Source organism: Scyliorhinus canicula, chromosome 10, assembly GCF_902713615.1.
Source record: "Scyliorhinus canicula chromosome 10, sScyCan1.1, whole genome shotgun sequence".
Classification (NCBI taxonomy): Eukaryota; Metazoa; Chordata; class Chondrichthyes; order Carcharhiniformes; family Scyliorhinidae; genus Scyliorhinus; species Scyliorhinus canicula.
This window is the reverse complement of record NC_052155.1, coordinates 176343640-176367475: the sequence shown is the minus strand read 5'-3', so window position 1 is coordinate 176367475 and position 23836 is coordinate 176343640. Positions and strand designations below refer to the sequence as shown.

The window sequence follows — 23836 nt, the reverse complement described above, 5'->3', positions numbered from 1 at the left end:
CACATCCGGTGGAGAGCGAGAAGGAGAGAGAAGAGAAGGAGAGAGAAGAGAAGGAGAGAGAGAGAGCGAGAAGGAGGGAGAGAGAGCGAGAAGGAGGGAGAGAGAGAGAGCGAGAGAGAGAGAGAGAGCGATGGGGGGGGGGGGGGAGACGATCCAGGGACGGACAGATACAGCCTCAAATCAGGAAAGCTAATGAATATGGCAAAGGAGCTGAACATCTTCAATGAACAGATAGGGGTAGTGGGCCCATGGAGGTTTGCACACGCAGGGAGAAGAAATGTTCCTTCTTCTCCCAGGTCGACAGGGTCTAGTCGAGGATTGACTTCGACAACTGATACTTCCAGGGGTAGGGGGAGCGGAATTATCCGCAACCGTAATCTACAACCACGCTCCACAGCAAGTGGATGTGAGACTGGAGACGGGCCGGGCTCAACAGCCCCAGCCTCCCCCCCCCCCACCCATGGACGTTGGGCCGAGCCCCCCTTGCCGTTACGGCTTTGTGCGATCGGGTATCACAGGCCGTGGATGGGTATGTAACCAACAACCAGAATGGGGATGTTTCACCCGCCATATTCTGGGAGATGCTGAAGGCGGTGATCGTGGGGGGAAATGATCTTATTCAAGGCATGTAAAGACAGGGAGGAGAGGACAGCCATGCAACAGATGGTCGACTGCATACTGAAGGTGGACGGGCGATATTCCATAGCACCAACTCTGGAACTGGTGGCGGAGAAGAAAAAGTTGCAAATGGACTTCGACCTGCTCTCCACTGGGAAAGCAGTCAACCAGCTTTGCCAGACATGGAGGGGCTTTTATGAGCATGGAGACAAAGCCGGCCGCCTGTTGAAAATGAAAATCGCTTATTGTCACGAGTAGGCTTCAATGAAGTTACTGTGAAAAGCCCCTAGTCGCCACATTCCGGTGCCTGTCCGGGGCCTCCCCGTACGGGAATCGAACCGTACTGCTGGCCTGCTTGAAAAGCCAGCGATTTAGCCCAGTGAGCTAAACCAGCTCCCGCTGGCTCACCGGTTGAGAAAGCAGGCAGCTACAAGGGAAATAGCTCAGGTCAAAGACAGAAGCGGCAGGCCAGTCGCTGCATCAGAAAAGAACAAAGCTTTTGCAACCTTCTATCAAGGGCGATACAACTCCGTTCCCCTGGAGGGAGACTCAGATGTGAAGCACTTCCTCGACAGGACTGGACATGCCAGTCATGGGGGAAGATCAGAGACAGGGCCTGAAAGCACCACTCGAACTGGGGGAAGTCATGGAGAGTACCAACTCCATGCAGGCAGGGAAGGCACTGGGACCAGATGGATTCCCAGGGGACTTGGAAAAGAATTTGCACTTGCACTGGCCTCGCACTTGCGGGAGATGTTCGCAGACTCGCTAGTAAGGGGCACCCTGCTACCAACACTGGTCCAAGCCTCAATATCGCTGATACCCACAAAGGACAAAGATGCGATGGAGTGCGGATCCTACAGGCCCATCTCACAACTTAACACTGACTCAAAGATCCTGACGAAGGCCCTGGCGAGGTGGTTGGAGCATGCCAGAGGTAGTCGCGGAGGACCAGACGGACTTTGCCAAGGGCAGGAAGCCAACATTGAACATCAGGCGCCTGTTAAACGTGATAATGACCCCATCCAGAGAGAAAACACCAGATGCAAAAAGGTCTTCAACTGAATCAAATGGAAGTACCTCATCGAGGTGCTGGCAAGGTTCGGGTTTGGGCCAGATTTCACCTCCTGGGTGAAACTGCTGTACAGTGCTCCCATGGCGAGGCTATCGACAAACACCACCAGCTCTAACTACTTCCGGCTGCACAGAGGCAGGGATGCCCGCTGTCCTCACCCTTGTTTGCTCTGGCCACTGGTGATCACCCTCAGAGTGGCGAAGGGTGGAGAGGTATCAAAAGGGGAGACAGAGAGCACAGAGTCTCACTCTATGCAGATGACCTGCTCTCTACATCTCAAACCTCTGGACCAGCATGGGATAATGAAACTCCTTCCCCTAGGTCACTCCACTCATTAGTAGAAAGACTGAGCACGGGTGACCTAGGGGAGGGAAACTGTGGGGACATTTATGGGCGACTGCTGGAGGAGGTACGCTCCCCCAGGGCGAGACATGGAACAAATGTGAGGAGGCATTAGGCATAGAGATAAGGGGAGGGATCTGGATCGAAGCACTGCACAGGGCGAACTTCACCTCCACGTGTGCAGGGCTGAGCCTAGCGCAGCTAAAGGTGGTGCACAGCGTACCTAACCAGAATTATAACGAGCAGGTTCTTCCCAGAGGTGCAGGACAAATGCCAATGGTACCAGGGAGGCTCGACCAACCACATCCACATGTTCTGGCTTGCCCGAGGTTTGCCGGGTATTGGACGTACTTCTTCAAGGCCATGTCCAGGGTTACGGGAGTGAGGATGGAGCCAAGCCCAAAAATGGCGGTCCTTAGGTATCAGATCACCCCGTTTTTTCATGGGGAGGGAGTAACCGATGCCCTAGCCTTTGCCTCCTTGATCGCCCGCCAGAGAATCCTGATGGGCTGGTGATCGGTAGCACCACCTAAGACTGCAGATTGGCTGTCCAACCTGGCGGAATTTCTCAGGCTGGAGAAAATAAAATTCTCCATCGTGGATAGGAAGGCAACTTTCTTAGGATGTGGAAGCCTTTCATCAACTTATTTTACATTCTACGAGCAGGTCTTGAAACATGTATGCCAGTTAGGTCACGGCCACAGTTATTAAGAAGATGCTCACATGTAAATATATGTGTTAGTTTTTGCGTGTTTTTTTCTGACAATGTATAATTCTTGGATATAAAATATGAGAACTCAAAGAAAGCTTCTAAAAGTAAATTATGTTCAGTTTTCGTCAAACGCGCTAGAGATCAGAAAGTTATGTTGGAACATTAATACTGGAGTCTGGGTGAGGTTAGGAATCAGAACTGAACAGCATCCAAGTGCACGCACGCAGCAACCACACACACCTTTTTTTTTTAAAAAGATGAAGAAATATGCTGGAGCTTATTGTTGATACATAATTTATTCTACCAAAATTATGGACGGCTAAAAAAATGTATTGGTCAGCTTTGCTTTATAAAAAGTATTTCTCAATACTCCCATATTGATTTAAGATTCCGAATAAAAAATGTAAATCATAAATTAATGCCTTTTATACAAGATTCATATCCTGTGAAGATTTGTTGCTAAAATGCTTAACTTTCTTTTACATGAAAAATTATACATTTGAAAAATTAACTAGCCAAGATGTGGGACAGCTGTGGCACACAAACAGACATTAGTAATTGATACAAGCACAATTACACATCCTTCAATAAATAACATTTAATATTGAGAAAAGCAAAGCCAAAGTTGTCTTTAGGAAAAGCAATACATTGTGTGCAACAAAGCAGGTAGCAATGCTAAGTAACATAAAATGTTCATTGAAAAGTCTAGAGAATTAAGACAAAGGGATTCAAGGATGTTTTGACTGTACATGATCAAAAATTCTATTAGCAATTATTTTAAAATTAGAATACTAGTGGTAACCTGTGGCATGCTGCAACGGCCTAATTTCTTAATCTGTGCCATAAATTACACTGCGATCATAAATGTGCAGTGACCCAAAATATAACAAAAATCAGTTTTAATTGAACGATTTCAAATAATAGGCACTCTTTGTTCACAATTAATTCTTCCCTGAAAGAATGCAAACACGGATAATGAATTAATTTCCGTGATAAATTTATAGCAATTAACGGTTTCATTACTTTCAGTCACATGAAACAAACTGTTACATTGGATATGACCCAAAAACAAAATTCACCTTTAAAAAATGTTCTAAAATGATCTTCTGCCAGATCTGAAATAGTATAATCTATATTTAAAAAGGATATTGCATTCATAAGCTGATTTAAACACAATGGCTGATGCTCAGCATCTCAGGGCTCATTGATGACACAGGAGCAATACAACATTTGGATGGGCCCAAATCTCAAAATGGTTGACACCAGTTTTTCAGAGAATTAATTCAGACCCTGTACCAATCCCTACAAACGTAATCAGTCATTGATGGATTCTTTCCAATATGTAGGTGCTGCAATTTTCTTCCTTCATTGTGGACCAGATTGCCAATAATAATTCAAGATGGGAGACATTATACAAGTACTGATTTGCATGAACCTGTTGCAATGAACTTCTTAAAACGCCCAAACAGTAAATCATATGCGGATGAGGGCAGATTAGCACAAGAAAAAGAAAATGGTCTTCCAGGTATGGTAGCATGAACACAGGAATTACTCAAATTAACTCTTGAATACTCTGATATGATTGCAGATTCGAGCAGAAGAATGAACTTGGAGAAATGCATGCTTTTTCTCATGCATAAATAACTTTCTAAAAATAATGGGATTTCAAAATTTGCTGCTTTGGTCTGGTCCCTTGGAAAGATAACCTTGAACGCTACTTGGGTTTCCTGGGATTCAAGAAACCGTAACATTGATGAGCATCAATCCTACACTCATGCTGACGGCACTGATTTATCTTCCTAGAAGGGAAGTGCAGAGTGTAAATTAATGCAGAAATTGCTCAGTACTTGTATTTTGCCCCTCTCGTGGTGCATGTCAATTCATTTCAGAAATAAATAGAATACTCATTTGGCACAAGCTAAAGTTTGTTTTCTTTTAAAAATGGTACAATGTGTAAACCAAATTCAAGTACAACGGTGTTATTATGTCACAGAAATTAGCATGTAATGTTGTCTGAAACCAATTAAGAACAGGCCTGGACACTCTTGTATTACTCAAGTCAACAGTTTATTTTTATTGGCACAAGCAGCTGTATTGAGTCAATATATTCTTCCTGTCTACCTCTGCCTGGGTTAATATGAATTGGGCGACAATATCCATAATTTGGTATCAATACATTATACAGCTGTGCGCAAAAAGTTGGTTCAAAATCATGATAGTTAATGAGATAAATCCACCAATAAAATGTTTACATTGCACTATAGAGTAATAAGAAACAGTAGTGCAAATATGCATTTTGAGATGACGTACCTTTCTTTGCCTTCTTCTGAAGTTTCAATGTATCAGATGATTTCTTCTTGATTTCTTGTCGAGCTTTCTTATATTCTTTAATGAAAGAAAACTTCTGTCAAGGCATATAATATTTTACATTGCTTTCCCTACTATAGCAATTTCTCTATTGTATTCATCTCCTACTGTAGAGCACACTGCTATTTAGTAAAATCAGCAGATATTTGGCATGAATACCACATCTGCTGATTTTCCGAATAGTGCATAAAATTGATGCAATAGGTTTCAAGCGAAGTAGCATGACTTCAACCTTAAAGCAACAACAGCAGCTTACTTTTGTATGTCGACCCTTTAGCATAATAAAATATCCTAAGTGTTTCACAAGAGCATTACAAAACAAAACCCAACACCAAGCCACATGAGGAGATATTAGGCCCGATGCCCAAAAGCCTGCTTTAAGAGGTGGGTTTTAAGCAGCGTCTCAGAGGTGGTAAGTGAGATACAGAGATGGAGAGGTGTCGTGAGATCCAGATCTGTTGAATTTGCATATAAATGGTGAAGCCATGCGCATGTGCGCCTTCCTGCCTACCTGTAACTTTGGAACTAACATGGCACTGTAACATATGTGATAGCACCGTAGTAAACTGATCCATGGACCCCCCGGGGTTTGTGAAGGGACTTCAGGGGGTCCACAAACACCGGTTCAAAAGTGCAAAGTTTAAAAGGAGAAATCAAATAGGTCTACCAGCATCCAGTGCTCAGAGACATCTTGCTTGGCCCATTTGATTTATTCAACCTCTGTTGCTGGGCAGAAAAGTTCATGGCCAACAGTGAAGATTGAAAGTGAGACGGGAGATGGCCAGAAGTGGGACAACAGCATTGAGGAGAGGATGCGCGTAACCTATAGGCAGAGGTGTGGCCTCAGGAAGTGTGTGTGTGTGTGTGTGGTTGGGGGGGGGGGGGGGGGGGGGGGGGGGCTCAGAGAGAGGAGTGTTTGTGTGAGAGGGGATGAGGTGAGTTTGTGTATATGTGTGTGAGGGAGTGAGAGATGTCTGGGTCAGATATGAGAATCAGCTTTCCAGCATCATTCCTCCAATTAAAAATGACAATGGGTAAGATTTAAGTATATTTTTTCAATAAGAGAGATGTTTATTACCATATTATCCACTCCTAAAGTGGGTAATTCTTCCAAGGGTTAATGTTAAGGGCTATGGGAGGGTGGCTTTGCCAGTGTTTAATGTGAGGGGGCTATGCAGCTGGCGAATGCATTTGTGACTGTAAGCCTAGCTAGAAAAGACTGGTTTACGTTTGATTTCTGTGTTTGCACAAAAAATTTTGCAGCAAAAAAGAAAAGATGGCGTCAACATTGAGAATGCTTGGGGTTCCCCATTGCTCTTAAGAGTCCCATTGAGGTTCCGTGTCTCAAAGTCTGGCAACCCCTGGCATGTGTCATTTAGGTTAATCTGAAATAAGGGGAGTCAATTATATATTTAACTTATTTTCAAAACAATACCTTTATAGTAAATGAGACTAGATTGTTTCAAATAAAGGTACTTTTGTATTTCTTTGACTGGAGACATTTACAGCATATTATAAAACCATATTTGAATCCTTGGTTAAATGTACCTTTTGCATGATCCTTGTCCAACTGGTTGGCCACTTTCTTCCATTCTTCCATTTGATCTTGAAGTGGATTTATCAGGCAATCGATCAGAGCTCTAAGTTACGAAGTAATGTTAGAAGAGACAATTGTTATTTTTAATGCGAAGGAATAAACAAAAATATCCTGTGTACTGTAAACGCAGTTATATAGAAGCCATTGAATGGAAAGGCAACCAATATGCTAATTACCATTATAAAATTATTTTTAAAATGATAACATGCAACATTAAATATAATGTACTCAACTCGATTAGTAAAGATTTCATTTAAATATTTTCGTGTTTTGCTTGTATAAATGTTCTCCAGACAAAGCTGTTCATGTATGACCTAAAGTGACCCAAACAGTGCCCAAACAGAAATTTAAAAATGTAAATCGATGTCACTTGGCAGATTGGAAGCACAAAACGGAGAATGAATTGGGTCAGCCCAATGAGAGAAAATACATTTTCCTGAAAACTAGGCCTCTATATAAGCACCTGTTGAATTTGGCCAGATCAGTTTCAAGATTATCAGTTTAAGCAGATTCTGAATCAATTAAAATGTATAATCTATTTCTACACTGTGCATTCATAATTTAACACTTTAAAAAGCAGAACTTACGCTGAGAACTGACGAAGTTTCGACTCTATACTTCTGTGTCTCATACACATTCTGGTTAATGCTGAACCGATTTCTCTTGTTGCACCTAACAAGGGAAGGAAAGAGAATCATTAAACTCCTTTATAGCTGTCCAGTCACTTTGTTTTTGTACCAATATTTCTAAATTTATGTTTCAAAATAGAACTAAAGGCTGTTCAACTCCACCTTTTCTCAAATGCACTCCTGTTTCACACGGGCCAAAACAAAATTTACTTGTTTGAATTGCAAGTCAACTTGAATTAACTTTTTTTAGTGCAAAGCTAAATACTACTTTAATTATGCTTCTTTTCATGCAAAAGCACACTGAATTAACAAACTATACTCTAAAATTAAAAAGAACAAGGAGCATAAACACGCAGAAGAAAACAACCATGATGGATGCCTCCTTGCACATAATTATAAAGCACTTTTATTTATTTGCAGTGATATGTTAACTGAAGTCAGTTTCTAAAGGTCAAAATATATAGCAGTTATGTTGGTTTGTAACATTTTGGGCCTCTGTACTTCGCATTTTATCTCGTCAGTGTTTACATTTGTAGTCGGAACACCACTTCTCAGCACAATAGGCTCCGAACATGCTAGCTTTTGCCAGAAACAATCTCCAATACAAAGCAGGATTTTACATAGAATTTACAGTGCAGAAGGAGGCCATTCGGCCCATCGGGTCTGCACCAGCTCTTGGAAAGAGCATCCTACCCAAGGTCAACACCTCCACCCTATCCCCATAACCCAGTAACCCCACCCAACACTAAGGGCAATTTTGGACACCAAGGGCAATTTAGCATGGCCAATCCACCTAACCTGCACATCTTTGGACTGTGGGAGGAAACCGGAGTACCCAGAGGAAACCCACGCACACACGGGGAGGATGTGCAGACTCCGCACAGACAGTGACCCAAGCCGGAATCGAACCTGGGACCCTGGATCTGTGAAGCGATTGTGCTATCCACAATGCTACCGTGCTGCCCCAAATGCCCCAGGATTGTATGGGGAATGAAGAAAAGGCCATCTGAAGAGGTGGCTTGTACCATTACATCATTAGAAACCAATACTGGACTTTCTTTCTGGCTGCCATCAGGCACCCAAATGAAGAGAATCCAGGAATCAAGTCTAGCATTGATCTACTTCTTCTTGAAGTAGTTCTTCCACACAAGTTCTTTCACATAAAAGTGCACCAAGGACAATTTACTAATAGACACATCAAGAACATTATTAATGCTGCATTTACACTGCAGCTACCATACTTTAACTGCATGGTTAAATCCATGTGCACTACTCAACACAAAGCAGGTAAATTTTTCAGTGACAATAATCTGACAGCTATCGAGGCTAGGTCAACTGAAAATTTTGCAACGGAGAATGATACATTTTTGTTAAGTAAGGGTATTAAAAGATATAGAACCAAGGAATGGAGTTAAGTCACATATTAGCTATGATTCATTCAGGGAGGTAAAAGCATCCCAACCACCTTTTCAACCCAGTTTGATACTATCAATTCAAACAATGTCAAATTGAATCACTGTGAGCCTTGTTACTCCAAAGAATTTTACACGGTGCCCTCTCAACTCGGCTACTAGATCTGGTATATACGCATCCAAATATCTTTCTGTTGGGGAACACAAATGAATGCTATTTCACTTAACATTGCCAATTTCATTGCCAATTAGTAAGCAAAGCTCTGCAAAGCACTCGGGTTCACAATAATTTTGTTGATCGAATTCTAGTTCTTCTCACCAGGGCACTCAATGTCATCATGAATGCACTATGATTTCAACTCTTCCTCGAGTTGGGTGTTCATTTGCAAAGGGTAGGACAAGCAAGTTTAATCAAATCTTTGCCCATTTCCAAAATTATTCATGGGCTAACAATCAGGATTAGGAACCTCAGCCAACTGGTTTCTGTTGAGGTTCTGAGGAAAAATTAAGCACAGCATTTGCCGCTCTGGCCTAGATTAACTCACTGCAGAGCAAGATTGAATGAGCGAGTACCACACCACACAATGCATTTACCCAGTATACCATCAGGGAAGTATTTGATGTGCATGAAAGGGAACTATGTGCACTTCTTTACTGATTAGGCAAAGTCCAAGAGAACGTACAATTTAGACAGCCAGTGCCTCCAGCAGATGGTGCTACATCCACTAACACTACCGATCCGCCCAACTTTACCACTTCAGTTAATAGACTGTCCATTTTCTTTACAAATTATAAATCTCTTTGCATGGCTGCTGCATTCAATGGTTTCAAAGCATAATTCACGGCTAACATCAACTCACTCCACAAAACAATAATAAGGCATGGTTGTGAAACTTCAGCTTGAATTTTACCAGAAAAATCTAAATATTGAGGAAGACTACATTTGAATTTTACTATGCTTTCTCGTGATGGAAAAACTAGTTCACAAAAGCAAAACCAGAAGGGAAAATGAACAGCATGTAAAGTGTTGATAATATCATTTTATCAAAAATCATAACAGACACAGAATTAGGACAAGCTTAAGTAGTTGTGACAGCCTTCTTTCTTTCTTTTAAATATTTTAAAAATAAATTTAGAGTACCCAATTAATTTTTTCCATTTTAGGGGCAATTTAGCGTGGCCAATCCACCTACCCTGCACATCTTTGGGTTGTGGGGGCGTAACCCACGCAAACATGGGGAGAATGTGTAAACGCCACACGGACAGTGACCCAGAGTCAGGATGGAACCTGGGACCTCAGCGACGTGAGGCAGCAGTGCTAACCACTGCGCCACCATACTGCCACGACAGCCTTCTTTCTTAACAAATCCAGATGGGCTATTTATTCAGAAGACTGCTTTCACAACACCATTCTTCAACATCTCACCAAACTTTTGTACTCGCCATTGGATATTTATTCCCATATTTGCATTTACTGGCACAATATAGTTTACTGATGAGAGGTTTGCCAACTGAAACAATCAAAAAAAATCTGAAGAGCTATCAAAAAACTGAAGACACTACAGCAGTGATTTAAGGCCCAACACTTCAAATGACAGAGAATGATTTAATGCGAGGTGACAAAATATTTTATTTACTGTAACATTTTTAGTCATTTTTTAAAAAAATTCACTTTTGGGATGCAAGCAAGGCATTTATTATGCCTTGGTTATCCCCAAAAGGTAACAATGTAATATGGAGGTTTTTTAAAAAAAAAACCTTTCTACTTCTCAATCGTAATCTCCAACAGTGGAATAGATAACAAATAACTACACACATTCAGCAGAGATTTCTTTGTTGATTAAATGCTCTTGAACCTGCTTAAATTATGAGTGCATAATTTTTAATAGAGAAACATAGGAGGTTACATTCTCACTCAACAATGTGCAAACTACATGATCGTCAGAGCCTATACTGCCTAAGACTTTGCGCTGGAATAATTTTGTTGGAAGACAAAAGCAGACAAGAGCTGCAATATATGAAAATGTTGAGTTTAAAGCCCTTTGCCATACTTCAGGGAAAATAGTTGTAAGCAGGATGGTGTTTTGCACATGGAGGAGATGGAACCACATTCAATGACTGCACAGAACGTATTTCAATCTCCAGAACGTATTTTAATCTCCACAACTAGATTATACTAATACAGCACAGTTCTGAAAATGGTCAACTAGGATTTAAATATTTGAGGTGATATTGGAAAAGTGAAGCACCAAGTCAGCATCATCAGTTGTCCAGCTGAGAACAGTCTGGGAAAGTAATATAGTAATCATTTAACTATCAACAGAACTGTCTGCAGAATGGCAAAATACTGCAGGTACCCAAAATCTGAAACATCAACACAAAATTCTGAAATTACTCAACACGTCAGACAGCAGCTGTGGACAATGAAATTTGTGCAATATTCAGGTTGGTGTCCTTGAAAAATGTTAACAATGTAACAGATTCAAAGTAAATCGACAGAGGGGGAAAGATTGCCCAGAATGTTCCCAGCAGCAGGCTAGGATGCAAATGGGGAGAGAAATACAGATTGGAACAGCTTCCCAATGCAACCACACTGATAGTCCTAACTGTGAGCTCGCTGTAATTAAAAAATTTCAGCTGGCTTCCGAGAGCGCCTCCAGTGAGGTGTCCAAGAGCTCACAATTCTGCCTCACTTCAATTGGGGCAACTGCCACAAGGCAAGAACACTTAAGCCCTCTCACTGAGCTGTATGGCTTGGGATATTGCTACTATCCGTTACTGGTTGGTGGACATAGAAGTACCCAATTAGGAGCCTGCCACACGCAAAGTTGCATGGCAGGTACCTTGATGACAAGTGTGGTCTTTGGCCTCGATGTAGAGTTCTTGAAGCCCGTGGGAAAATTCAACCCATTAACTAATTCTTTCTCCACAGACGCGACCCAACTTCAATATTTTCTGCTTGTTTTCTTTATAATCTTGAGAATGTGTTTGCACAATGTAAGGATCCTCGTGTAAATCCTTGTAGTTTTGGTTCTTTTTGGCTTTTATAATTTTTGTACCTGGGCAATTACTGGAGTCTACGCCTTGAAGATGGATTTCTCCTTTACTTAAGGAAAAAGAAACCCCAGGCAGGATGTGCTGTTTGGTCTGGTCTCAGGAATCCCCCGGTAAGATCTGCTGTTTGGTCTGGTCTCATGATGACACATTTTGATGGACTTGGCTGGCAGCCAACAAACCACTTTGAATTCCCAGGTCTTAATTAACACTCAATGCTGATTGGTGTTGCTATTTTCAGAACGTTCTGCAAAGGCAGATTTATTCTCAGGAGTTTTAGTTTTGTTTTGATCATGCAGCTAGAAGGCATTAGGAACATAGGAATTAGGAGCAGAAGTAGGGGATTCAGCCATTCGAGCCTGCTCCGCCATTCAATCAGATCATGGCTAATCTCTTCCTGGTCTCAAATCCACCTCCCCACCTGTTGCCCATATCCCTTTAACACATTTTTAAAAATCAAATATAATGACTTCACAATGTTTTGGAAACTATTCTTCTGCAAGCAAAACAGGTCATTGATGCAGCTGCCATTTCATCAGATTTTGTCAGCATTTCCGGTGTTGCTGGCTGGAATGACAATTTTTGTGTTATTCTTCGCAACAGGCCCTGCCATGGTCAGGGCCAGAGAATCCACCCACTATTTTTCACACATTTGAGAAACCAAGCAAACACAAAACCTATGTCCTACTCGTCTCGGGTGGGATAATTTTGATTAACTCTTGATTTCTCTCTCATTTGATGAATTATTTCTGAAAGTCCAGGATAAAGATCTTTCTCTGTACAGTCAGTGTAACCTATAGAGAAAATTCAGTCCAGCACCATCTGCAGGCAGGGAGGTTTGTTTGAAAACCTTTTTTAAATTCTCAGGTGTGGAGAACTCGTGTCATCTCAGTGAGGCTGATCATTAATCTGGTGGGGGCAAGTCAGAATTAAACAGGCCCGAGGTGGATCATTCAAAGACCAGGTAAATACAAGTTAAAATGACACCCTATAGGAGATTCAACAGCCTGAGAGTCCTGCCTGAATGCTCCAGCCAGAACTTTGTTAGCAATCCAAGTGGGGTTTCAACACTCGTGTCCTGGGAGGACAACAAGCTGCAACAATTTCATTATCAGCAACCAGGAGACTATTTCAATCCCTAGCATTTTACCCCTTTCCTGTGTGTGTGTGTGTGTGTGTGTGTGTGTGTGTGTGTGTGTGTCCTGTGCGTTTGGGTATAGGGTGGGACGGTAAAGGGGGGACAGGAATAATAGATTGCCAATATTCTATGATAATCATTGCATGTCTTATCTGATGGTTGCTACAAATAAACAATTATTTTGTGTTTCACTTGCAAATCTGGTGCCTGAAGTAATTGGAGATGTCAAGGGTCAAAAGATCTCAGAACCTATATATAAATTATTGGCTAATTCACTTGTGTTGGGGACTCCAGAGCCTGTGGGGATGGAATTGACCGCACACTCGCCCAGGGTATCATAACAACACATGGTGTTTCAACACATGAAATATAATACAACGTATTCTACCATCCACCTACCTTGTTTGCTAATGGGTTGAGATAGCTTTATCAAATAAAGCAATTGTGCACCCTGGTTCCATAAAGGGAGAGAAAGTCACAGATTGCCTGTTTGTGCCAAATAATACAAGATTACACGAGAGCATTAAACCCATTTAACTGCAAAGTTAAGGAGGCAGAAAGTGCAATTATCTTCAAAGTTACAAATTATTAATTCTCAAGGAATACAAAATGTGCTTCGGTGTTTAAAAAGCAGGAAAGTTTAACTGCAGCAATTAAGTGCGTCATATCTATTTTTTCAAACTATCTGCATCAAAACTCTCATATTACGCAGCTGAGAGGGACAAGGTTTTGCAAATGATTGTGGGCCAACTTTCTCTCTTCAAAGATAGCTGGAACATAACATACGAATACCAGACACTGGGGCCAGTTCGAGCTGAACCTTCTTAATTAATGAGGAACATGAGCTTCAGCAAGGAAATCCACCTCAGAATGCATCATCACAGCCTGTAGAGAGCTTAAAGAGCTTAGTTGCTCCACTCAGGGAAGGTCGGGCATTAATGACTGTGAATATTCTTGGTACTGCTAATGAGAACTCCCTTTTAGTAATTATGTTTTGAATTTCCAGAATTTCCTTGGCAAAAAAACTACCTGATTGTAAGGGAAGATGGCGAACCGACAACGGTAAAGACAACATCCCCTCATTTTCCCTAACATGTTCCTTACTACGCAGCAAAAAGGACTTCCATGCAAAAATAATTCACGTGGCTTATGTATAAGAAAGTGAAATTTGAGAGGTTTTGTTGTAGAAGTTGAACAAACATTTGCATTTATAGAACACCTTTAACATTGTAAAATATCCCAATGGGCTTCACATAAAAATTAGGAGGGGTAGGCCATTCAACCTCTCGAGCCTGCTCTGCCATTCAATAAGATCTCAGATAATCTGATTGCAACCTCATTTCCACATTCCCATCGCATGCACAGTACCATTAACGAGCATAATTTGACAGTGAACCAAAAGACATCGCATTAAGCTCAGTGACCAAAGTTTGGTCAAAGAGGTGGGTTTTAAGTGACATCTTAAAGGAGGAGAGCAAGGTGAGTAGGTGGCAAAGTTTAAGCAGGGAATTCCAAAGTTTAGTGCCTTGTTGGCCGATGGCCTTCAAAAGATCAAAGGTAATTGACAAAGCACAAGCGCAAGAAAAACTTGGATTTATATAGCAATTTTCACAACCACCAGATTTTACAGTATCGTCAATGAAGCACTTTGTGACATGCAGTCACTGCTGTAACATAGGAAACATACCAGCCAACATATCACACGGAGAAATTCCACAAACATCAACTTGATAATGACCAGATAATCTGTTTCTTTGTGTTTTGATCACAGGGTCAAGATACTTGGCAAGACACTGCTCCCCTACTCTTCTTTGAACTGGTGCTATGGGAACTTTTACAGCCACGTGTGCAGGCAGATGGGGATTCAATTCATCACATCCAAATGACAGCACCTACAACAATGCAGCTACTCCCTCAATAATGCACTGGAATGTTAGTGTGGATTTTTGTACTCGATCAAACTCAAAATCTTGGGATTCAAGCACAAAAGAACTGCCAATCCAAGAGACCAGAGTTGAAGGAATGCAGAGTACCAAAAATTGGAGGAGGATAGAGAGAAAGTAGGGGTGCAAGGCCATGGAGGGATTTGTGGATGAACAGAAGCAGTGCTGAACTGAAGTCAAAATAGGTCAGCAATCACAAAGATAATGAATGAATGGAATTTGCTACAAGTTAGGAAAGGCAAAATTCAGAATATGGCAAACTTTGGAATATATAAAGTGCAACACAATAGTTTCTCTTCAGATTGCAATTTTTAAAAAAGTGTACCCAATTATTTTTTTTCCCAATTAAGGGGCAATTTAGCATGACCAATTCACCTATCCTGCACATCTTTTTGGGTTGTGGGGGTGAGACCCACCCAGACACGAGGAGAATCTTCAAACTCCACACAGACAGTGGATTGAACCCGGGTCCTCAGCACCATGAGACAGCAGTGCTAACCACTGGGCCACCGTGCCTTCAGATTGAAATAAACAAAACAGACTGTGCGCTTTTACAGAATTATATTCAGTTCAAATCGTCCATTTACAAGGGCACGGTTCTGCTTTTTTCCTTCAACTACCCATCCCTGCCATGCACCCATTAGGAGTTGCTTCACTAGACATTGACAGCGAAACGACAACTTTCATCACCTCAATTTGAACTGGATTTTTTTGGGTCATTTTTGTTCATTCATGGGATGTCGACGCCAGCATTTATTGCCCATCCTCGAGGGCAACCACATTACTGTGGATCTGGAGTCACATGCACGCCAGACCAGGTAAGGAGGCAGATTTCCTTCCCTAAAAAGGCGGTAGCAAACCAGAGGGTTTTTATGACAATCGACAATGGTTTCATGGTTGCAGTTTTTATTGAATTCAAATTCCACCAATTACCCTAGCAGGATTCAAACCCAGGTCCTCAGAGCATTACCCTGGGTCTCTGGATTACTGGTCCAGTGACAATACCACTATGCCTCTCTCTCCCCTAATAGCACTACACTCCGTATGCTTCACCTGTGCCCGTGTCCATGTGTGGCCTATATTATTTCATGTTTGGAACGATTTGTCTCAACTACGCAAAACAATACTTTTCACTATACAACACAATCTTTATTAGGTGTCACAAGTAGGCTTACATTAACACTGCAATGAAGTTACTATGAAAATCTCCTAGTCGTTACACTACGGCGCCTGTTCGGTACACTGAGGGAGAAATCAAAATGTCAAATTCACCTAACATGCACATATTTCGGGACTTGTGAGAGGAAACAGGAGCACCCGGAGGAAACCCACGCACACAGGGAGAACATGCAGACTCTGCAGAGTGACCCAAGTAGGGAATCGAACCCGGGTCCCTGGAGCTGTGGAGCAACAGTGCTAAGCACTGTGCTACCGTGCCACTTTTATGCTACCATGCCGCCCGTACCTCAGGACATGTGACAATAAACCCAAATCCAATTTGACTCCTGCTTTTGAAATGAAAATGGTAGTATGCTTAACTATCATCATAACATCCTCTGTATTGACTTTTATTTAAACAATGTAATTCTAGTTAACATCAAAGAGTAGTGCTTTGGGCATTACATGCTATTTAGGTCATCTCTGAGGTATTCTTAGAAAGAGAAAGGGTCAACATTCCAGCAACCTGCTAATTTTATGGGATGTTTAAAACATACAGCACAGGAGACTGCCATTTTCCCATCACGTTTGTGTAGCCCCACTCCTCTGCTCTTTCCCCAATCTTGCAATATTCTCACCTTCAATTTTTTCCCAAGGCAGTTTTGCATGTTACTACCGAATCTGCTTTTACTATCCTCCAGGAAATGCAGTTCAAATTGTAACTCGCCAAGTTAAAAAACCTCTTCTAATTTCATCTCTAGTTCTTTTCCAATTATCTTGAATTGATATTCTATGATCACTGGTGCCTGTCAAAACAGAGTCTTATTAACTATCAAACCCTTTCCTGATTTTGAATACCTCATCAAATCTGACAAGAGATTCCAGAGAGCAGACTGAAAGCACCAATATCAATAGTGTAGAAGATCAAAGAGTTACAGACGTGTGGTAGAACAAAACCTTGTCAGGGTCTGTACAGGAGGATGGGAGTTTATCTACAGTGGAATTCGCAAGGCAATTAGGGATGAGCAACAAATGCTGGTTTAGCCAATGATGCCCACATCCAATGAACAATTTTTCTTTAAATTAGGACATAGACAGCAACACCGTTAGGATTTGGCAGTCTTGGTGATAGATAACAACGGTGTACCTTATCAAGTTTAACTTCACTGAGTATCCAGGGAGAAGGATAGAATCAGCACTTCTGTAGAGTTTCTGGCTAGAATGGAGTAGGATAACTTTGGTTTAGACAAAATAGGAATATGAATATATACACAAATGCAACAGCTATATAACAGAATTTTCTTCGATTAGTTGGGATGAGTAAAAGATCTCCAAAGGACATTTCAGATTCCTGTAAATATTTCCTACAAAATCATGGACTAATCTAATTCCCAGAAATTGGGAATTATTTCAGAAACCCAGTGAAATTATTCACTTTCAGCTGCTGATGAAAACTGCAACAAACAATATGGAATTAGAAAAGCAACTGTTGTGAAATGCCTGAGCTTGATTTTATTCAGCTGCCCTGACTATTGTACTTAGCGTGTGCCAGTACCTTGGAGAATAGACAGTTGCTCATTGTATAAGTTACTCCTCAACTTGGGCCATGAAAAATGTCACTAATTGAGGATACAACACTCAGTAAACATGTTCAGTAGTATTAAAACTACTTGTTCATTTTGAATCAGGCACAGAAGCAAGGAGAGACATAAATGCAGCTCACAAATATACTTTTCTCCCAACTTCCACTTTAGTTTAGTTGTGGGCACTATAACAACTGAGCTCCCATGTTTTTTGTGGAAGGGAAGAGGGAAACAGACAGAGCAACGGAGAGGAATTTGAAAATGGAAAAGAGGGGTAGGAAGGTGTAAAGAGGAAAAATGCATGGTAGGGTTCCCATTTGGTATCCAGTCATCTCTGTTGTGAAAAGCGTTGTGTACGTCTCAACAGCAGGTGAGGTCAAAATTAGATTACCCACTGAAAGCCACCATAAAAGTACACATGAAGGAATCTGAGTGGAGCACTAGTGGGTTTCAGCACCAATGAAAATGGAGCTCAGCAAGTGTCAGTGCCTTGACGAAATGGGAAAGATTAAGTTCAAATGAAATGCGTCTACATCTGTTACATTTGGCTGATAATGCTCAAATAGTATATAATGTCATTACATTACTCCTTCAGAAAATAACTGTTAAACCCCCTCAAAATATTTGTCGTCTAACTATTTAATTTTTGACTGAACTAATGATATGTAGGTCAATGGAAAGAGCACTGGAAGCCTATTCGTGGAATATTTACTAAATTTCACATACAAAAGTACAAAATTGACCTTCATGGTGATATATTTTATCTTCAGGCATTTCCCTTCTGAACGCATTATTTTCAAGTCACTATATCGTATTGCATAAGTACATTTTGCCTGGTTCTTTTCCATTCAACACTGCCTAAAATTCTTATCTTTCCCTTTTGAGAATTGACCCAGTTATCTTCAATAACATTTGTCACAAGATCGTTCCATGGAACGTAGATGCTAAAAGCGAGTTACAAATAGCACTATGCTGCTCATTGCGATGTTTAATTTGTGACTAAAAATGTTCAGTTATGCTCATTTGGGAATGTTCAGATGATCGAAATTAAGTTCACAACTGGTGCCTTCTCAAGTTAGGTACAGACGGCTCTGTTTAGCAGCTCAAAATATTTATGCACCGCTTCTCTTTGAGACAATTACCACTCAGCTATGTATTTTTCAATGTTTAAATTTAGTGATGTGTTTTTCTTCTGTTTATTAATAATATTATCAGCGATATATTTTATGCATTTGCATCAGCAAAATGGAAATCACTCAACAGCTCTACACCCACAGTCAAATTGAAATTTAAGCAATGGAAGTTTTTTTTCCCCTCAATAACCAGCTGCACATCTGCTATACTTGGCCACCGCTGAAAGATTCAGCTAAAAACAAAACAATAGAAGTGAATTTACCCCTTCTTAAATCAAGGACTTCGACTAGATGAACAATTTCATTTTAACGTGCATTAAAAAGAACAGCAAATAAATTTCTTTCAGCATAAATTTTCTTGGGTTATGCAAGTGCAAAAATTGTACTGGAAGTTTTATGTTCTTATCTGTCATGAAGTAGCACCAATAAAATAGGATTTAGTAAAAGGTTCAGTTACATGAGGAACTAAAACATTTTTGCAGAGAAAATAGCTGATGTGCAATTCTGCTAAAAAAGCAATCAATTCACTAGTGGAAATGCTGCCGTTGGATTGGGGTGAGCACAGTAAGAAGTCTTACAACACCAGGTTAAAGTCCAGCAGGTTTGTTTCAAACACTAACTTTCAGAGCACTGCTCCTTCCTCAGAGGAAATTGCTCATCTAGTCTAAGTCCTAGATTTAAGAAGGGGTAAATTCACTTCTATTGTTTTGTTTTAGCTGAATCTTCCTCGGAGGAAGGAGCAGTGCTCCGAAAGCAAGTGTTTGAAACAAATCTGTTGGACTTAAACCTGGTGTTATAAGATTTCTTACTATAAAGTAAAACTGAGGTCATGGAAACAGCATTCGAGCAAGTGGTTTTGATCTGGATCACTGTCATTTAAAAATAATTTGTCGGCAACTGCTGCCAACCAGTTTTGGAAAAGTACCACTCCAAGGAGCTAATCAAAATACACTCTATGTAGTCTATCCAATAAGAATGGCGGTGCTGTACACAAGAAATCTATTATGTGAATAACAGCACTCAACTCAACCAACATCGATACAGAAAAGCACTTGAGATTCCAGCCTTTGTTATTTCACATTCGAATTTGAAATCAATAGTTAGACACATAGTAAGAAGAACTGAAACCCTTTGGCAACAACATGTTTTTAAAATGCTGCCCGTGATGCAATGCAAGTCTCAATATGGTGGCAAATTAGGGTATATTAACATACAAATAGTCCCAATTTTAAGTCTAGTCTATGTACAGATTTTAATAAAACAAAATGGGATTGACAGGGTCCTCATTTAATGAACGTTAGGGAAAAAAAGAATTCCAGAATAGAAGATCGGCATTATTCTGAAATGCAAAAATATAGATAATCTAAGCAACATCTCTTTTGTTTTATTCTCTCAGTGGTAGATTTAAATCATAAAATACAGCAATAAAATGCATACATTTGTGCTGCACACAATTTTAAACTTAAAAATTTTAAACCGGTTGTTGAACCAAATCACAAGTACTTGGCTAACTATTTTTTTTGCCTTGCGATTAATACATTACTCACGGTGCAATTGTCAAAATTGTACAAAAAATTAAGTTTCAGAAGTCTACTTGATGCAAAACGTGGCTGCATAACTAAAGCGCAAGGTCCCTAACCACCACTCAAGCACAATGAAGACAAGCAATACAAGGCCCTAGAGTCCATCTTATATCATTTGAAATTTAACTTCAATCTCATTTGAAACCCCAGTTTTGAAAGCAACTGATTTATGCAAAATCTTTTCAATGTTATTAAGAAGATCCAAAGGTGCAGGTTAGGTGGATTAGCCATGCTAAATTGCCCTTAGTGTCCAGAAAGATTTGGTGGGATTACTGGGATAGGGTGGAGGCTTAAGTAGGGTGCTCTTTCCAGGGGCCGGTGCAGACTCTACGAGCCGAATCACCTGCTTCTGCACTGTAATTTCTATGATGCAGGTAGTCTTGCCTGCAGTTCAACAACAGTTCTGCTACAGCTCAATATCAGCACACTTTGGTTAATTTGTAATACAACAAAAAGTTTGCCAACCACTATGCATTGCGCCTTTTTCAACTGAACAAAAGCTTAGGGGTGGGGGAGGAAAGAGATAGCCTTCCCTAGTTCAATCCAAATTGCAATGCCTTGATCAGAGTCAACCTGCCTGGTTTGAATTTAAACAGAAGCTTGGCATTCCTTGGTGCATTCTCCATTGCAACACCTCACCCAGATGCATTTGCCAACCAATCAGCATTCTTTTCTCAAGCAGAATTATTCTTGAGAATCTGTTCTGATAAGCGCAAGACAAAAAACTTCAACAGCATGTCCCTTTTTTCAGTAATTCTTATTTATTTTGGTGACCCACATGCAGCTGTGCATTCTTTTTCCACTTGCACCCTAACCTGTCTGTTCCAACTCCAAACCAGATTCCTACAGCAGGATTTTTCAAAGTCAAGGTCGCGATCCACGGGTGTTTGGGGGGGGGGGGGGGGGGGAGGGAAAGATCGGGCATGCTGTTCCTTCTGTGGTCCTGATTGCAGGAGGGCAGCCCGTCTTTTACTTTGAGAATGGTGGGCAAGTTTGAAAATGTCTGACGGAGAGGGCAAGTCAGTGATGGGGAGTGGTCACCGTGGTGAAGAGAGAAACAGAAATGTCTGCGGCTTGGGGCTCAGCCCCAGTTTGTGTGGAGACATCTGAGTGTCGGCTGGTGTCCAGGAGGTTTTGTACAGGGTGCTCAGGATGAGTGAGACCAGGCAACTGAGGTGCTCCATCCCCATGGTTGAAAAGAAGATTCTTCCTTGCGAGTATTTTGAACCGATTCCTGCGCCCGAGGCTTGGTGAGCTACTCTCCCCGAAGATGAATGGTTTTTTTTTTATAAAAGTAAGAGAAGGCCAGAGACTCAAAAAGGCAGTTTACCTATTCGACAGAATCTCCCAACAGAATCTGCTCGACAGAGCAGCTCAGGAGTCCATGGCAGGTTAGAGCAGTGCTTGTACTCGCTCTGCACAGACCTTCAGGGCCTTTGGTTAACCTGATTACAAAGAAGAAACTTAACTTGGGAACAAAGCAGTAAAGATGATTTTTTGAGGTATGGTTTTGTCCTTCATGAGGATTTATATGTTCATTTTCGTAAAGATGAAGACAGTCCCAAAGGAACTGATTGAAGTCAGCACCTGATTTGTGCATTGTCCTCTCCTGCTTTGCATTTGAATTAAGTGAGATTCTGAGGACCATGCAGGCTCCCCTTTTGCATTAAAGGTAAGCAAACATGGCATTTATCGTGAAGGTCGGTCGGTGTGGGTCGCAAAGTTCCGCCGGTTGCTAAAAGTGGGACCTTGGAAAAAGTTTGATAAGCACTGTCCTCGGGTAATAACATGACCATGATCAACAATATGTTTATGTCATGTCAATCAACATGTCTCAGTGACAAAATGAGATGGCTCATCTGCAGAAGCAGAAATATTTTATAAAAGCAAAATAAACTACAAATCAGGAATAATGAAGCTGTACCGTAAAGATTAAAGGAGAAAATGGGATAGGCAGCTCCTTAAATTTGGATTTGAGTGTAAAACAAACACTGAAATGTCAATTTGTTTTATAAACAGCTCGTTTCAAATTAAGCAGAATTTAAATTATTGTGGCAAAGGAAGTAAATGAAAGAATGCAATTTAAATTAAAGCACCAGATTCACTGCAGTGAGATCCAATGGCATTGCACATTAAGGGATGTGCACGCTGCAGAGTTTGCAGCACCCGATCTCCATAAAGCTAATTGGGACATTCAATTCCGAGATGAGAAAAGGCAATGGTCCAGCTTGTTTGCCTTCCTCCTTTCTGGTAGTTGCATGTGCATGACTTTGCGTAATTATGTTACAGTCCATAATATATCCAGACATGAGGCAATGAAAACACCCATTTGTATAAAGTTTGGGATCCAAATGTACAACGCTCTTCCTGCCAAGTAGGTTACACTCATCACATGCTATGTTTTAGTTACTAAACCTATATCTCAAAATATATTTCCGGAAAACAAATCTCCAAATTTCATTCAAATTAAATAATACTATCTGCTTCCATCATCGTGTTGGTGGAAGCCTGATCCATAGATCATGACATTTGATGTTCTTTACTCATTGCCACCGAGCATTATTGCAATAGTTTCAATTTGTCAATCACAACCCCAATTCAGTTTAATTTTCCATACTTTTTTAAAATTTAATTAATGATTCTTTTCATGCCCATGTGAACATTTTTCTTTTCCCTTGAAGTTCAAAGCTCAAAATTAACCAAGTAACAACATTTTGAAAAGAAGTGACAGTTAATTTCTGGTAATATAAGCAATGTAATGCAATGGTTATTATTTAACCATCTAGTGTGTATAACATCTAACAGAGCATGCATTGTTAACTATAATACATGTTTTAGTCACCACACTATCGAAGATTGGCACGTAGAAGAGTAGCATTTTGTGACAGTAGCAGAAGACAGGTCTGTATGGTCTTTCTTTTCACAAGTTACAAGGATAAGACAACTGGTTTACAATAGAATTCAGCGCTCTTGAAAGTTGCTTCTGAGCAGTGGAGCAGATATTCCCTCAATTTCCAGTTTGAGGCCCAGTGAAGCATGGAGCATTGTGCATAATACAATACGGGCTTAAACTGTTGCTTTTTACAACTTCTTTCTTGGGATGTTGGTGTCACTGGCACGGCCAGCATTTTGAAAAGATGCTGGTGAGCTGCCTTCTTGAACTGCAGTCGAAATGGTGTAGGTACACCCAGAGAGCTGTTAGGAAGGGAGTTCCAGGATTTTGACCCTGCAATAGTGAAGGAGCGGCATTATAGTCCCGAAACAGGAGCTTTGGGGGGGGGTGGGGGGGGGGGGAGAGAGAGAGAGAGAGAGAAAGAGAGAAAGAGAGAGAGAGAGAGAGAGAGAGAGAGAGAGAGAGACTTACAGGTGGTGGTATTTCCATACATCTGCTGTCCTTGTCCTTATACATAGTGTTACAATACTTCTTCTGAGCAGTGGAGCAGATATTCCCTCAATTTCCAGTTTGAGGCTTCACTAGGTTAATCCCAGATC

At 41.0% G+C, this 23836-nt stretch overlaps 1 protein-coding gene across 20 annotated transcripts in view; it reads right to left on the bottom strand.

Moving 5' to 3' along the window:
* LOC119972793 (protein MTSS 1-like) overlaps positions 1-23836 on the bottom strand; it is a 183470-nt gene that overhangs the window by 46695 nt on the left and 112939 nt on the right. For 19 of the 20 annotated variants that reach the window (XM_038810182.1, XM_038810188.1, XM_038810184.1 and 16 more), the window contains 3 exons: positions 7299-7383; positions 6663-6754; positions 5058-5132 (listed from right to left, as the gene is read on the bottom strand). In XM_038810182.1, coding sequence (XP_038666110.1) covers positions 5058-5132; positions 6663-6754; positions 7299-7383 — 252 coding nt within the window. Of the gene's footprint in view, positions 1-5057; positions 5133-6662; positions 6755-7298; positions 7384-13343; positions 13431-23836 lie in introns of all 20 variants that reach the window. The other variant, XM_038810201.1, reaches the window with a different exon arrangement.